The following is an 18012-nucleotide window of genomic DNA, read 5'->3' on the forward strand; positions in this document are numbered from 1 at the left end:
CATTTATGGAGCGTTTCCTCTGGGGCCTCCGGTTTCCTCTCCCTGGAAGGAGTCTGGTTGCTTCACTTGCGGAGCGGAGCACGGCTTCCTTATACACCACCCCCGGTGTCAGGCACGGGGCAAAGTGCAGGGGAGCGCCAGGTCCTGCGGGATTCCCGTCCCTTCCTTTCCCTTCCCATCGTGAGAGTCCGGGAACAGGCTTGTTCATCCCCAAGTTTTGGTAGGGTTGGACAAGTTCTGCCCGAGTCTATGAGACTGCAAACTAGCATTAATTTGGAGGATTATGTAATTTGGATCAGGAGAGATTAAAAAAATGCATCTACACCCCTCTCGCTTTACTCATCTTAGAAAGATGAAGTTTTGGTATAACACCATGCTTCCACTTTTCTGAATCACTTAGAAATTTTTACTTCAAGGATTAATACATACTTAAAAACTTATACATGGGCCGGCCCCGTGGCTTAGCGGTTAAGTGCGCGCGCGCTCCGCTGCTGGCGGCCCGGGTTCAGATCCCGGGTGCCCACAGAGCACCGCTTCTCCGGCCATGCTGAGGCCGCGTCCCACATACAGCAACTAGAAGGATGTGCAGCTATGACATGCAACTATCTACTGGGACTTTGGGAGAAAAAATAAATAAATAAAATTATTAAAAAAAAAAAACTTATACAAAGTCCTACGTTGAGATAGCTTCTAACAAATCAGGAGTTTTTAAAGGTGCTTAAGCAGGCGCAGAGGTTTAGCAGGCAGTGCATTTCCACTCTCTAGATTTCTTAATTACTTTCTTGTGTCACCTTTAAAGGAACTATTTGCTCTAGATCAGGAAGATAAGGTTTCTTTTCATTAGATGTATGACCAAACTGCCCCTTTATTTAGCTTGTTGGCTTGGAAATAAAGATTCTTTGTTCTTTTTCTCAAAATGGATTTTTGAAGGTTCTCCGAGTAGACATATATGTTGTGGTGGTGCTTTTTTAAAAAAAAGTTAACAAAAATGTATTTGTAATGTGTTGTTCTCCTCAAATACCCTTTTCAATTTATTTGTAAATAAAGTTTTTCTGTGAAGTAAGTAGCTTTTTAAAAATAGTAAGCAGTAAGGCATTTCCCATCCTTTCTAGTTATATTAGCCAACAACTGAAGTAACTGGAGGATGAAAGGGTTAGTTTCTCTTCTGAAGGCTTTTTCTAAAACATTGAAGGTTTTTTCTGCAGGGGGAGGGGTGAGTCCTTCATCCATCAGCCAGCCTTTTGGGTTGTCATTGTATGTGTGTGCATGAATTGTTTGAATTATGTACTCCTTTGATAGTGTCCAGGAAAGAGTGGGTGAGTACCTTCTGGTGACGCAGAAAGAGCTTTTTGCTGATAATGAAATTTTAAAGTTTCCCAATTAGCTAGTTAACATCTCCTGTGTTATTACCAGTTAGAGTTGTGAGAAGTACAATATGAGCTTCCTGGATGAAGTCACCATTTTGAAGCTTTAGGAATACAATTACCATCTCTGTAGGTCAAGGCTAGAAACAAAGGTTGTGACCTATCAGGCATTTACTAAAAGGATACATACTAGTTTAGGTTCTTTTTAAAATATAATTATTACATTAAAAAAATGTAACTGCCTATTTAGATGTTAAATAAACAACATTTAGAGACTCTCATTCCTATATTTGAGTGCTTGAAATCTTAGGAAAGCTTCGAAAGCTTCACAAACGCTTACTCAAGAGATCATTATCCTTAAACTTGAATAACGTGTGGGTTACCCTGAAAGTAACAAAATTATTATGGGTCTCTGGCATCGGGTAAATTAAATTATTATAATTTTATGTAACTATATGAACATAGAACTAAGTAAAAATGCCGCTGGCTTGCAACTTCGGCACGACTATAAAGTCAAAATAAATCTACAAAATAGAGATAAACAATAAAACCATCACAGTTCTAATTAACATTAATTTTAATGTGAGTGATGATGTTTTGCCAAAACTAAATTGCCTTTCACAGCATGCGAGTGGTCTGACACAGGGGCACTGGTTCTTTTACTTTTCCGCTTGGCTATTAGCTGCCTACCACGTGGTATCCTCGTTCTCCCACCTCTTCTCTCTTGAAGCTACTGTAAAATCTATCTGCGTGCAATGCCCCCTAACGGCTTTTGAAGTGAACGCGTTATATGCAGGTTAAGTTAGTTTATATTCTTTTTATTAGCTTTCTAGAAAAATGTTTGATGAAGAGCATTGGTTTTGGTGCAGATCCTGGCTTTGCCACTTAATAGCTGTATCACATTTGGCAAGTCACTTAGCTTCTCTGACACTCAGGTTTCTCATCTGTAAAATGGTGATAAAAATAGTACCTACTTCTTGGGTTTGTGGTAAAGAACAAGTAAGACAATCCATAAAAAGTGTTTAGCACAAGCCTGGCACATAAGTGTTCTGTAATTTGGCATCCACTTGACTATAGATTCAGACATGCTCCCTGAAACTGAGTGGATGACTTGTTTGTGAGTTGGTCCTCCAGAGCAGTGCTGTCCAGTAGAACTTTGTGCAGTGTCCCTTACAGTAGCTACTCTCCACATTTGGCTGTTGACCACTTGAAATATCACTAGTGCAACTAAGGAACTGAATTTTTAAGTTTTGTTTAATTTAAATATCCATGGTTAGTGATTACCATATAGACAGCATTTCTCGAGTATGCTGTATAGATGTTATATTATTGTCAAATTGAAAACAAAACTTAAAATGTCTCAGAGAACTTGTGTGTCCCTGAGGATATGTCCCGTGGACCACAATTTTGGAATTCTGTCAGTATCCTGTGGGGATTTGGCAGTTGTTTCTCTTCTGCTTTCCTTCTCTCAGTTCTGATAGCTGTTTTTTCCCTCCTGGGAAAATTAACCCTCCAGCACTTGTTTTCCCAGCCCATCCTGAGGCTCTTGACCACTGGAAGATGATTGAAAGACAGTTCATCCGGCATATTCACACTTAGGCTCTTTCAAGTGCTCTTCAAATCTGCTTATTTCAAGCTGGCATCTCCTACCAAAATTGATATTTACTTTTTAAAAACCATTCACAGATTTGTATGCAGGATCACACACTCATTAATGTCTATTTACCTGCAGTTATCTGCAGACAGTTTGAAAGCAGCTGGCCTGTTCCATCTTACAGTCTTGAGGAAGGTTTCAGTTTCAAGGAAGAAATGCTTTGCAAACAGTAGATACTCGTGAAATGTTTTATCAATGAAATAGTAGCCTGTGTTTAAATATGTTTAATATGTATGTAAAATGCTTATTCTATCCTATTTATGTTGCCATTAGTGGTTTGATGTAAACACCTGTGCCTATGTAGCTGTCTGAATGACTGACTTAGTCATTCCATTTTGCCATTAATCATTTTCAGGTGCTCGTTATTCCACTTGAAGCTCCCTTGTCTTGAATTGCCTCAGTCTATAATGTCCAAGTAGTAAAATCAAATAGGCACTATCGGAATAAATGACCTGCAGAGCTCCTGTTTTCAGCTGACTCTCCTTGGTTGTAGAGATTTAAGGAGAGAACACTGTTGCAGGCAAGGGAGGCATTCCAGAAGAAATGGGCAAGCTCTTTAGAATGTAGGTCACCAGAACAGGAACCGTAGGCTGTTTATTTTAATTACTTAGCTTTCATTTTTCTACTTGTGAGATTCAGAATTGGCAGAATTAAAACCATGGATTACTTTGGTGGTGTACCACATCCTCACCTCCAAGTAAGAACAGAAAGGAGAGGATTCCTTTTTAAATAAATTGTACAGTAAGTTTGATAGCAGGGCTATCTTCAAAGGAAAAAGTAAAAATGATGAAATGTGGATTTTCATTTAAATTAGTAGGAGTTATTTCATTATGGTAACTGCATATTACTTTGTTGATTTTTTTTCTTCCTAAATCACTTTCAGGTTTGAGTTTACACATAAAAAACAGTCAGGTGGTGCGGGCCAGTTTGGAAGAGTGATGGGTGTTCTGGAGCCCCTGGACCCAGAGAACTACACTAAGTTGGAGTTTTCAGATGAAACATTCGGGGCAAATATTCCAAAGCAATTTGTGCCTGCTGTAGAAAAGGTAAAAAACAAAAAAACTTTCTTACATTTTTTTAAATCAAAAACAGTTTATAAGATGTCAAATCATATTTCTATCACATTGTCTTCCATGATTCATTTTAATTATGATCAGGCTTCTTTATCTGATTGTCAAGCTTTCCATCTGATTTAGACTCTTTAATTCATTCAGTTCAAGAGCTATAAATATATCCTATGACAGTGAGGGGAAATGATTCTGTTTCTTAACCAGAGTTGTTATATTTCTCTTGATAAATTGAAGCTACTTCATTGATTGTAATCAGCAATTAAAATTTGTAGTAGTTGTGAGGGGTTTATGAAAGTTTTAGGTGTACTATTGTTAATGGAGTGGTCATTTGTTAAGATTCCTGACTCTTGGGTGCTGCAATCCTCCCTGCTCCTGATTAATGTGCTCTTTGGTAAGTCATGGTGCTCAAAGCCAGTGTCTTCATTTGTAAACCAAGAATGAAATACTTAAACCTGAACCCATCACAAAATTGAGGATCAGGTAAGGTTCTGTGACATTTCTTTGGGAATTGTGAAGTGCTTTGTACATTTAAGGGGCTACCGTTTTGTTTGCTTTCTAGGTCACTGGTTTTAAGAATGTTGTAAATCTTTAGCAACTGTCTATTTTTTTTTTTTTCCCCCTGAGGAAGATCAGCCCTGAGCTAACATCCATGCTAATCCTCCTCTTTTTGCTGAGGAAGACCGGCTCTGAGCTAACATATATTGCCAGTCCTCCTCCTTTTTTTACCCCAAAGCCCCAGTAGATAGTTGTATGTCATAGTTGCACATCCTTCTAGTTGCTGTATGTGGGACGCGGCCTCAGCATGGGCGGAGAAGCGGTGCGTCTGTGCATGCCCGGGATCCGAACCCAGGCCGCCAGTAGCAGAGCGTGCGCACTTAACCACTAAGCCACGGGGCTGGCCCCTGTCTATTCTTATAGATTGAAGTTTTTAATGTTTTTCTTTAAGCTTTTAACTTAGAAATCTTTATTAACATTGTAATTTTGGTTTCAGTTGTGGTAGCATTTTTTGTGATTAGCATATTTCATTCATTATATTTTATTTGAAGACAGTATTTTGTCATTTACACACTTTTAAATTATCTTCTGCTCTCCAAAATTAGTGTAGGTAAAGGAGAGCTTGGCTGTTCAGCATGCAGAGTTTACAGTTTTGAAATCTCAGAAATATATTGTACTGTATGTGTAGCCATATGATTCTTTTTTTTTTGGTGAGGAAGATTCACCGTCAGCTAACATCCATTGCCAGTCTTCCTCTTTTTTGGCTTGAGGAAGACTAGCCTTGAGCTAACATCCATACCAGTCACCCTTGGTTTTTTGTATGTGGGATGCCTCCACAGCATGGCTGATGAGTGGAGTTGGTCCGAGCCTGGGATCCAAATCCGCGAACCTGGGCCCCCAAAGCAGAGTGCACGGAACTTCAACCACTCAGCCACGGGGCGGCCCCCATGTGATTGTCTTGCCAAGAAAGACTAACTTGAATTGTAGGAGCTCTACAAATATTTAAGTGACTGAATGAAAAAGAATTGCAAACTGATCAAATTATACTCTTTAAATATGTATAGTTTATTGTATATCAGTTATACTTCAATGAAGCTATTTTTTTAAAAAAAGAATTGCATTTGGACAAATGAAATTACCTTTTAATTCTAGTTCTTACTGACACTTGTGTAACACTAAAGCTGTAATGTAGTAATCTGCCAATGAGGCAGAGCAGTGATAGGTGTATAGCGGGAGCTTAAGACACAGCTGTTGAATAAACACCAATTTCGATGGAAGTTTTCTTGTAGGGAGTTCCTTAGACCTGCCTTTCCTCTGTTTCCTCCTTGTAAAATTAAGATCATGCTGTCTCTAGAAAGGTTATGAGAGTTAAGTCAGTCCTGAAGATGAGGTTATGAGAAAGTGATCGTTAGCATTCCCAGCATCACTTTCAGACCAGCTCACACTTTTAAGTAATATGCTTTTCCAAGGGATTGCTCATCTTGATGCCACATAGTAAAGCTGTTCAACTTTTTTAAACTTTTTTTTCGAGGAGTGAAGTATAGCATTCATAAAAATGTTAAACTTCTGAACACTAAAATGTGTGTGAGTTCTTGGTAATTCACCTGCAAGTGAAATCCACTCACTCCAGAAGTTGTGTTCATTCACTGACAGGGGTTTTTGGATGCCTGCGAGAAGGGCCCTCTTTCTGGTCACAAGCTCTCTGGGCTCCGGTTTGTCCTGCAAGATGGAGCGCATCACATGGTTGATTCCAATGAAATCTCTTTCATCCGCGCAGGGGAAGGTGCTCTTAAACAAGGTACTGTCTGTCCTGGTCCCTGCTGCATCACTCTGTATGTTTTCCCTGGTAGACCATCAGAGCCTCAGAAGGCGGCACTGTGTTTTAGTCCTCTTCCCGCAGAGCACTAGGGAGCACACCAGGGAACATAGAAGGTTCTGGGCAAATATTTATAGAATCACAGTGAGGATAGATTACTGTGTTCTCTCTCTTAAAAAATTAAAAACCTACCTTGTTCTCCTAAATTATGTGGTATTTTTCATATGTTTAAATTAATAGATTATCTGTAAGTTCGGTTTTTAATAGAGAAGATAGAAATGCTCAGAATTCTAAGAAATAGTTTAAAGAGACATTTACTACAGTCGTGCTATTTTTGGTGACTTATTCAGACGTCAGGAAATCAATAAATTTGTAATTTTTTCATGTATGACATTATAGGCTTTTAAGCATTTTGAGAATGTCAGAGTATTTTGAAAGAATTCAGTAAGCCTTGTTCACAGTGCAGGCTTCTTGCTAAACTGCTAAAATTGTCAACCTTTTTCACACAGAATAATACGTGTATTAAAACTCTGATGAACCAGAACCCTGAGCAATTGCAAATACGTCTGATTCATTGCTTTTAAGAGAGAAAAGCAAATGACAACACAGTAGTTTGACATGAGGCTTATCAACAAAGGAACTTCAAAGTTGTGTCCTGAAGCCAGAAAGTTCATTCTCTTTATCATCTCTTCCGTCTCTGTCATATGGTAATTCATTAGTAATGCCCAGAAGCCTCTCTACACAGGAGAATGATAAGATGATTCACAAACATTTCAGAAATACTTTCGTCAAAGCGGGTCAAAATGGACAGTGGAAAGTTAGGTAAATCATAATAATTTCCTAAGCATTCTGTAAATCAGGATTTTATTGATTCTTTGTGGGTTTTGGAGTTTCTGTTGTTTCTGGTCTGTTTGTGTCTGTGATGAGATGTGGGACAGTGGTTGGAGGGGGTTTCTCATTCCTTGACCAGGTTGCTAATTCCTTATTTTACTTATTTACCTTATTTAAACTAATGGGAGCCATTAGTAATTTGTATTTTAGTTTCTCGATTGTAAAAAGGAGAGAGACTACTCCATTTTCTTTATGTCAGCTGTCTATTAAAAAAGCATTTGAGGGGCTGGCCTGATGGCGTAGCGGTTAAGTTCGGGCACTCTACTTTGGGGGCCAGGGGTTCACGGGATTTCAAAGCATTTGAAATCTGTGCTCTAAAAATCTTGTCACAATCTGAAGATTGTGTTAATAGGAAAAAGGGAAATAAAAAATAAGACTTTATTAGGCATCATTCGGATTGAAACACCTGCCTCTTGCCCTCTAAGTATTTACCACTTTAATAAATCTAAACTGACAAGTTAGTTGTAATCACTTCATATTCTTTTTTTCAGCTTTATTGAGGTACAATTGAAAAATAAAATTGTAAGATATTTAAAGCATACAACATGATGATTTGATAAATGTATACATTGTGATACTTTTTTTAAAACTACAGTTATAACAAATTAGTAATCACCAATTGTTTTAGGCTGGTTCTTGACTGGAAATTGGTAGCTTTCCTGGAGATAAAGTTTATATAAACCGAGATAATTGGTATGGTTATCAATTAACAAAGAGTCTCGTTCTTTTTAATTGCTCTTATATGAAATATAAATAAATATAGATGTATATGCCCATAATATACACACACATATCCATGAAAAAAGTCTGTGTATCTGTGAATATTAACTAAACAGATGAATATGTACCATTTAGTTTTTAGTTATTTAAGCATACAAATATTGAGTAGGATTAGTTGCCTGGCAGGTGTGCAGAGGAAAAGCACTAGCTGATGACTGAATTGAGAAGTGTTGAGGTTTTTTTTGCCAGATGAACAGGTGCAAATAAGCAGGGTGGTAGCATGAAAAATGGATTACTTTGCTGTTTCTTCATCTGATTCTTATTTCTCCGTGGTTGAATGACAAAAGTATAAAGGAGTGAAAGGAAATTTTTGCCAAGCTCACTAAGAAAATGAACTTTCTGTGCATATACCTCCCTTGAATACCATATGAGAGTTTTAGGATGAAAATGTTGGTGAATGAGCTTAGTATCAGAATAGCTTATACTTATGAGCTATTTTCTGTTATCAAAATTGGAAGGAAAATAGTTCAAATTCTCATGTATTTTTTGTTAAAAAAATGAAAACTGAAACTATGTTCAGTCACAATTTAAACTTTGTCCCTGAGATTAATCAGTGATGTAACTAAAACTGAATTGTGAAATTTAATGTTCTTTCTGGGCATGTTTCACCTTATGGATGTGACTGTTGCCATCATTTTTTATGGCCAGTTTTTAGAAAGAGCACTATGCTTGGTCTCCTCCGAAACGTCGAACTTGTAGCCACTCTACTAAAGGCCTGCCCAGAGTCATGGTTAGCTCATTTAACTTGACAGCGTCGCGTTTGCGATCTTCTGCCCCATTGCATGATGGGTTTTGAGTTCAGTTGGCTCTGCTCCGTGCTGACTCTGTAGAAATGGGCAAGTCACTGGAACTTTCTCCAGGCTGCTGGGGAAAGTTGGACATAATGGATGCTAATCCCTCTTCCCTTCATATTACCTTTGACCTAAGACTGTGCCATGCCACACATTCCCTGGCTTTATGTGTCAGAGTGGTCGTAATAACATTTATTGATCACTTATGTGCTATGTATTATGCTGAGTACATGAAATATATCTTCACAGTGACCTTATAGTTGAGAAAAGTTGCGACTCAGAGCAGTTAATTGAATGGCCCGTGGATATGGCTAATTAGTGTTGGAGCTGAGAGTTAAGCCCATAGGAGAGCCCTAGCCGTTGACCACCTCGTCACACAGCCTCTTCAGCACCTGGCCTGGTGTGATCCACGTTATTCCTACTGGGCTTAAACAGAAACATTACCACGTCTACCCAGCACTTTAGGCTTAAAAGGTCCTATGATGATGTTGGTACTTGTACTTTTTGTCTTGAGAAGCTACAGACTACATGGATCTGCTTGAGGAAAAATTGCTTTTAGGACTTGGCTGAGTGTGACTGTTGAAAAACAGCAGGGGGAATTAGCTCTGGAGTTTTGTCATGGAATGGGGTTAGAGGAAGGCGTGAATAAGGGCAGAGTTCTTTGGAAGTGAGTCCGGAGGTGGATTTAAGAAGGAAGAGAGCAAGGTGAGGGAATATGAAACTGAGAACTGAACAGGCTGTCCCCAACAACTGAGTGACAGGCACTGTACACTTGGCCCCTTCCTTCCCTTTAAAATATGACCCTTTCACAATCTAGCTCTTATATTACTGACCTATTGAGCACACTAAATAATGTGTAACTAAATCTTAATATGTCTGCTCACATCTCTTTCTGGGTGCCTTTGTCCATATTAATTGCATTTGTTTAGAGCCAAGGAAGTTCTGCAGTTGTGATAACCCAAGAAGTTACAAGAAAGAAAGCTGTTTCTAGAGCGTAGAATTGTTAGTCTACTGCTTTAGATGTCTGTGTAGGGTTCTACAGGGCTTAGCTAGTGAAGCTTAGGAGTCTGAAAAGTTCAGTTATTCCTCTTTTGGGAACAAAATTCACTAATTAGGACTAATTAGTCACAGGTAGGTCTGAGCTAGGATATGATTTGAATTAGAAAATATTTCAGAGAAATGCAAATATATTAAATTGCTGTTCTTATAATTATTATGCTTAAGCTAATAGTGTCTTTAGAAGAAGTACTTTAAGAATATACAACAATAGTTGCTAATTAGTTTATTATAAACAATGTCTTTATTTTGTAGGTGAGGAAACTTGAGATGTGGACAGATGGTGTTTTTCCAAAAACATGTAACTTGTTAGAGGCAGAGCAGAAACTAGAAACTTTTAATTCTCTATCAGGTGTTGAAATCGTTCAACCTAGAAAAGGAAAGACTGGTCTCGGGCATGACCTGATTATCGTCTCCAACTACATGATTGTGCCCTCAACACCCCTCCTTCCCGTGGTAAAAAGTTGTTCTCTTACAGTTAAAAATAACTGTCTGCCAGGAACCAACAAGAAAGAATGAGTTTACCCTGGTCAAAGGCTTAACTGTTTGTGTCTTTTCTCCTAAAGGTTTTCAGAAGAGATAAGTAACCCTCAACTGGATAATTTAGATGGTAAAGGACTTGATCGAATGTTGTTTTAAGACTCCTTTCGTATTATTCTCTGCAGCTTAATGATTTTAAGGATAAAAATATGGTAATGGAAGTACTCGTACTAGAATTAAGTGTTGTCTTATTGAGATTTCCATTTAGAAGAGTAACTGTTACTGCTGCTAGAAAAATGAGCCAGATCGAACATTTTAACCTCATCATTTGTGTGTGTACCTTTGGGAGAGCATCATCCATCTCCCTTTTGGATATCTGGATAAAAAAGAGTTGCAGTTTGTTTAAAGATTAATAAATGAATTTATTATTATTTTTTAAACCCAGCTTTGGCAAATGCAACATTATATATTCTTGAACCTATTATGTCTGTGGAAGTTGTAGCCCCACATGAATTTCAGGGACCAGTGATTGCGGGCATTAACCGGCGCCATGGGGTAATCACAGGACAAGATGGAATTGAGGACTATTTTACATTGTATGCAGACGTAAGTACCGTTGTCACTGACAATCTTGCTTTTATTAACCACAGGAGAAAATCAGAGTTACCTTTTGTTTTTGGAGATTGTAGAGCAAGTTGACACATTTCCCTGCCTATTTGAGTGTTGAATTTGTGGCTCATATATGTGTGGCAGTTTCTATAATTTGCTGTTAGAACAACTCTGAAGTGCAAAAGGTAAAAATAAGATTCATTTCATGTAGGCCTTTTGTAAGTGTGTCATTTTCTTGTGTTTATAGTTACCTTTCTTTCTCATTATAGCTTTATTTGCATAACTGCTTTATTATGTTATCTCTAATTTATTGGAAATATTTAATCCCTTTGCCTGTACGTTGCTTGACTTAAATCTTGGGAGAAGAGGTTTATCACGTTACAGAAGGCCTACTAGAAGATACGACTATCAGCATATCATTGAGGTGTCCAAAGGAAAGTCATATTAACATTTTCACAGAAGAAACACTTCTGAATGCCTGAGCTGCAGCCAGAGTGGAGTGGGGTGAGGAGGGAAGGCTGTCCGTGCTGTCCACTCTGTGAAACTGAAAGATGACTGTCAAATGAAATTATTTTCAAATAGGGTTTCAACTTTCAGTAAAATAAAAATATTTCTCTTTGGCTTTTAATTCTTTTAAGCCAACTGTAGTTAATAGAAACCTGAGTCTAAAGGAACTGAGTGGCTAGAGCTTTTCTGTATTTTTCTCAAATATTTTTCCATGAGCAATGCTAAGATGTCGCTGTGCCTGTTTTCAGGTCCCTCTTAATGATATGTTTGGTTACTCCACTGAGCTTCGGTCATGCACAGAGGTGAGCAAGTGTTTCAGCTTTGCTTCAGTGCTCCTCAAGAGATCACCCAACAAAATGGTCAGATTTGTGAAATCTTTGCATGACTTTACTTGATAGTTGTAAAAAAAAAAAAAATCTCTTCTGTTTTTTTAATCTCCTAGGGAAAGGGAGAATACACGATGGAGTACTGCAGATATCAGCCGTGTTCACCGTCCACACAGGAAGACCTCATTAATAAGTATTTGCAAGCTACAGGTCAACTTCCTGTAAAAAAAGGAAAAGCCAAGAACTAACCTCACTTTAAGTTGACTAACTGAATCTGCAAGGTTTAAATACTTTAATCAATTCAAGCTGAAATAAGAAATTTTAGAAGCCCTTCCTGTTTTGTTCAGGAGCTTCTATTATATTCAAAGATAATTCTATGTATATCTCAACTCTGTTGATTGGTTTTATAGTTCATTGAAAAACCTCAAATAAGATATGATTATTACTGAAATATATTTAATATTTATCTAAGGGGGAAGAGACTAATTTCACTTATACTTCTGAGCTTAGAATGTGTGTAAACTTCCTTTCCATAATTTTTATCATAAGAATTTTCAGCGTATTTCAGCATATTTCAGAAGAGCTGAAAAAACAGTGTAAAGAACAGCCATGTGTCTTCCATCTAGACTCAACAATGAACAATCTTGTTAACAATTTGTCGGATAATAATTTGTTTTGTCATATTTGCTTTACCTGTTTGTTGTCCACCTATCTCTCATACCTCTCTATTTAAAAATTTTTTTAAATTATTGTTTTGCTGAACACTTGAAAGTGAATTACATAAATTCATGTATTTATGTAATCATGACATTTTACATTGTCATGACATTTCTTGGAGTGTCATCTTTTAATAAGCAGGCTTTTTTGTTTGAGTGGATTCCATATGTTCCTAATAGAGGATGTTCTTGAGATTCTTCATTGGGGTATTTAAATGCCTGCTAAATTTCTAGCTGTTTTATGTATAACTGATTGCTTCAGTTTGAGGCTTCTGCAAATTTATAACTGCCTGTTTTTAGGAGTATAAATGTTCCTTTCTTGTGGACCTGTGAAATGAAAAACAGACCCTTGCATATGGTGTTCTTGTCTATGTTCTTCCTAATGTTTCTGCAGCTCTAAAAAATAAGATATAATTTACAGAGTTGCTGACTAGTCAGTTTCATTCACCTAGTAAATGCTAGTTGAATTTGAGTCTGTTGGAATTTATCATATATTGTAGTCATTGAGATTGTGGAAAAAACAAATGTTAAGCTTTTCTTTCTAGAATAAGGTGGACTTTCCCAAGCGGTTTTTATTATATTGTTCAGAATTGCTTCATCCAAAAATCATCTGATGTGGTATAGACACATGCTAGTCCTTTCTCTTGTGGATAATAGAAATAAAATAACTTTTAAATTCCTTTGTTTTTCTTGATTTATAGATTTGGCTTTATAACTTAAGGTTTCTAGAAAAAAAAGATTTTTAAAAAGTATTGAGCACATGTTTTCAAGTCATTTGCTAAATACAGTTGTCTCTCATATCCATGGGGGATCGGTTCCAGGACCCCCTCTGATACCAAAATCTGAGGATGCTCAAGTCCCTTATAGAAAATGATGTACTATGTGCATATAACCTATGCACATCCACCCTATACTTTAAATCATCTCTAGATTACTGATAACATCTAATACAATGTAAACGCTACATAAATAGTTGTTATACTGTATTGTTCAGGGAATAATGACGAGGAAAAAAAAGTCTGTACAGGTTCAGTACAGACACAACCATGTAGGCCTTTCCATCCGTGGTTGGCTAGTCCACAGATGTGGAACCCACGGATGTGGAGGGCCGACTATACTTTAAATGTGTTATCTAATTTAATGTTCACAACCCTATGAAAGTAGGTAGTATATGTCCCTTTTGTAATAGAGTAGGCAAAAGCACAGAAAAGGTAAATAACTTGTCCAAGACCACACAGCTCATTAAGTTTTGAAATTGATAATTTATTCATCAAACCAAGTGCATTTTTTCCATGAATGTCTTGCTACAATAGCATCAAGCCCGAAAAATGTTGTTGCTTTGGCATTTCATCAGCATCTCATGCTATTTACAATGACTCTGAATATTGTTCCTGATGAGGAAATACCTTCATAGAATTTAGCACAGTTCCTCTGGCTATTCCAACAGTCAGAAATATTGGAACTAAGAGGGATAAATTTGGATGTGTCTTTAACTTGTTAAACATTCTAGCCATCCAGATATGGTGTCAGAAAAGAGGCTAGCTAGCTAATCCAACGCCAGCATCTCACAGGTGACAACACAGGCCCAGCTGGTGCGAGTAAGTAGAACAGGATCACAGAGGGACAGCTCCAGGAGCAGAGCCCAGTCTCCTGCTAACGCAGGAGTCTGCTTATAGTTGGTGAAGACCACGTACTAGCCAAAGTTTGGAGCAAGAAAAAAATTAATGAGAGTATTCATAAGTGAGGATTTTTTTAATACTACTGTTGTGAGGAATAATTGTTGGCTAATTTAAAGAAAGATGGTATTACTTGTGTTGGAGAACAGTACCAGCAGTAGGCAGTGTTGCCCTGATTCCCAACCCTGGCCATGTGTTAAAAATCAGCTAGGGCACTTTCTAAACAGAAACACCCAGGCCAGCCCCTAGATACTCTGATTTTTTAGATGGAGATCAAAAGTCGTCCATGTGATTCTACTATACAGGTGTGGGTAAAGACCACTGCAGCATTGCCTGCACCTCCAAGACAGGAAATGGAAGATTTTTTATATTATTGAAATAAATTATTGTTCTTATTAATTTTAATTATTACTTATTAATTATATTAATAATTATAAATTATTATTCATTTTTTATTCTTTTGTGTGATGTTAGAGTTTGGGCTGTTCTTAGTTTGATAGATTTACCTTTACAGAAATACAATCAATTTTCTGTTATTCCTTTCCTCCTTGCTCACTCTTAATTGCTTAGTCGTAAAATCACTAAAATTTAATTGTAAAGTTTTAGGATTTTTCATATTTTAATGTTTTTGAAATCTGCGTTAGTCTTAAAATTGATGCCAAGGAATCTAGGCAGCCACCAGGTAGGAGTAAATTGTGACATGTAAGAATGTATCCTCTTGCAGAAGGCCGCTGTTTGCATTACTAAAACTATAAACGGTTGAATTAGAACCTTAATTGCTGCTGCAGGTCTGCAGATAACGCTGGAACGCGTCATTGAAATAGTTTCGTGTTTCACAGACAATTTATTGTGAGCATTCATTCATTTATCCATTCAAATAAGTGCCAGGCAGCGTGTTAGGTGATTGTAGCACTGTGAAAGCTAGGAAGGGTCATAGAACAGGTCACAGAAGTTCTAAGCTGAGAGAAATTGGTATAATAAACTCGTGTGTTGTGAAGGACTGTCATTGAAGGGCAAATACAGAAACTTCCAACTGACTTTCAAAAGAACTTGTTTAACTTCTAACAACTCATAATTCAGGCAGGAAAAATGAAACTATGAGTAGAATCAAATGGAATGCAGACAAAATCCGGGTATTATTTTGTATGTTCTTAAAATTACAGAAGTTCTAAAGAGATTAGGAAAATGAATGTGATGGTGTATATAACTGTCATTGGCTTAGAGTGATTCAGAAGAATTTAAACTCAATGAAAACAGGGCTTAGGGAATTGAGAGTTGTTCATTTTATGTCAAGGCAGATGATGTAATTTTTCTTTGCTATTACCTAGCAAAATCAGTAAAATCAAGTCAGCAATTTTAGAGTTTGTGCTAGAAAAGATGTTCTAATGGTGTTATTGTTGAGAAATTTTTTCTATTTTTTAATTTTTTTTTTTTTTTTTTGTGAGGAGATCAGCCCTGTGCTAACATCCGCCAATCCTCTTCTTTTTTTGCTGAGGAAGACGGCCCTGGGCTAACATCTGTGCCCTTCTTCCTCCACTTTATATGGGACGCCGCCACAGCATGGGTTGCCAAGCAGTGCGTCGGTGCGCGCCCGGGATCCGAACCAGCAAACCCCGGGCCGCCGCAGCGGAGCGCGCGCACTTAACCGCTTGCGCCACCGGGCCGGCCCCTATTTTTTAATTTTTTTATGAAGAAGATTAGCCCTGAGCTAACATCTGTTGCCAATCCTCCTCTTTTTTGCTGAGGAAGATTGGCCCTGGGCTAACAACTGTGCCCATCTTCCTCTACTTTAGGTGGAACGCTGCCACAGCATGGCTTGACAAGCGGTGCATCGGTGCGCGCCCTGGATCCGAACCTGTGAACCCTGGGCTGCCACAGCACAGTGCATGCACTTAACCATTAGGCCATCAGGCCGGCCCCAAGAAATTTTTAATTGGTTTAAGTTTTGTGGGTTTTGTAAATATCAATTAGGTAATTGTGTGTTGTCTGTATGTGTAGAATTCCTGTTAATAAATCTATTATTCTGAAATAAATCTGTCAAAGGATTACCTTAGAGGCCTCACCTGACTGAACAGTGGTCCCCTTTGCGAGCCTCGTCTCACTAATGAAGCCCGCCTTTCTGAGGATGAGGACTTAGGAAAGTGAGACTCCAGAAAGCTGAAACCTCTTTCTGACCCTTAATGTGACACTAAGAAACTAACAGTCACAGGACATTGAATACGCTATTATAAGGCTCTTGGCAGTTTTTTTGTTTTTTTTCTATGTTTTAATAGTTTTTAACATTGTGAAATTTTGGGTTGTACGTTTCTGTTTGTCCATCACCATATATATGTCTCCCTTCACCCCTTGTGCCCACCCCCCACCCCCATTGCCCCTGGTAACCACAATACAGTTTTCTCTGTCCATGTGTTGGTTTATATTCCACATATGGGTGAGATCATATGGTGTGTGTCTTTCTCTTTCTGGCCTACTTCACTTAACTTAATACCCTCCAGGCCCATCCATGTTGTTGCAAATGAGACGATTTTGTCTTTTTTTGTGGCTGAGTAATATTCCATTGTATATATACACCACATTTTCTTGATCCAGTCGTCAGTCGAGGGACACTTAGGTTGCTTCCACTTCTTGGCTATAGTGAATAATGCTGCGATGAACATAGGGGTGCATAAGCCTCTTTGGAGTGTTGATTTCAGGTTCGTTTGATAGATTCCCAGTAGTGGGATAGCTGGATCATAGGGTATTTCTATTTTTAATTCTGTGAGGAATCTCCATACCATTTTCCATAGAGTCTGCACCAGTTGGCATTCCCACCAGCTGTGTATGAGGGTTCCTGTTTCTCCACATCCTCTCCAGCATTTGTTGTTTTTTGTCTTGGTGATTATAGTCATTGTATCAGGCGTGAGGTGATATCTTAGTGTTGTTTTGATTTGCATTTCCCTGATGATTAGTGATGTTGAACATCTTTTCATATACCTATTGGCCATCTCTATATCTTCTTTGGAGAAGTGTCTGTTCATTTCCTGTGTGCATTTTTTGATCGGGTTGTTTGTTTTTTTGTTGTTCAGTTGTGTGAGTTCTTTATCTATTAGGGAGATCAACCACTTGTCAGATATATGTTTTGCAAATATTCTCTCCCAGCTGGTGGGTTGTCTGTTCATCTTAATTCTGGTTTCGTTTGTCTTGTAGAAGCTCTTTAATCTGATCAAGTCCCACTTCTTTATTTTTTCTTTAGTTTCTCTAGTCTGGGTAGGCATGTCATCCGAAAAGATTCCTTTATGACCAGTGTCAAATAGTGTGTTGCCTATATTTTCTTCTATGAGTTTTATAGTTTCAGGTCTCACCTTCAGGTCTTTGATCCATTTTGGGTTAATTTTTGTGAATGGCGACAGCAGATGGTCCACTTTCATTCTTTTGCATGTGGCTGTCCAGTTTTCCCAACACCATTTATTGAAGAGACTTTCCTTTCTCCATTGTATGTTCTTAGCTCCTTTGTTGAAAATTAGCTGTCCGTATATGTGTGGTTTTATTTCTGGGCTTTCAATTCTGTTCCATTGATCTGTGTGTCTGTTTTTGTACCAGTACCATGCTGTTTTGAGTACTATTGCTTTGTAGTATGTTTTGAAGTCAGGGATTGTGATGCCTCCAGCTTTGTTCTTTTTTCTTAGGATTGCTTTAGCTATTTGGGGTCTTTTGTTGCCCCATATGAATTTTAGTATTCTTTTTTCTATTTCTGTGAAGAATGTTGTTGGGATTCTGATTGGGATTGCATTGAATCTGTAGA

General features: G+C 37.9%; 1 protein-coding gene across 3 annotated transcripts in view; it reads left to right on the forward strand.

Moving 5' to 3' along the window:
• GFM1 (G elongation factor mitochondrial 1) overlaps positions 1-13234 on the forward strand; it is a 48211-nt gene extending 34977 nt beyond the window's left edge. The window contains exons 14-18 of one of the 3 annotated variants that reach the window (XM_014796235.2): positions 3902-4064; positions 6237-6381; positions 10843-11003; positions 11762-11815; positions 11956-13234. In XM_014796235.2, the coding sequence (XP_014651721.1) occupies positions 3902-4064; positions 6237-6381; positions 10843-11003; positions 11762-11815; positions 11956-12087 (655 nt within the window). In that variant the 3' untranslated portion in view covers positions 12088-13234. The other 2 variants (XM_087440113.1, XM_087440114.1) reach the window with 2 other exon arrangements.
• Positions 13235-18012: the final 4778 nt, after the last annotated feature.

Source organism: Ceratotherium simum, chromosome 15, assembly GCF_057802395.1.
Source record: "Ceratotherium simum simum isolate JZ-2026a chromosome 15, ASM5780239v1, whole genome shotgun sequence".
Taxonomy (NCBI): Eukaryota; Metazoa; Chordata; class Mammalia; order Perissodactyla; family Rhinocerotidae; genus Ceratotherium; species Ceratotherium simum.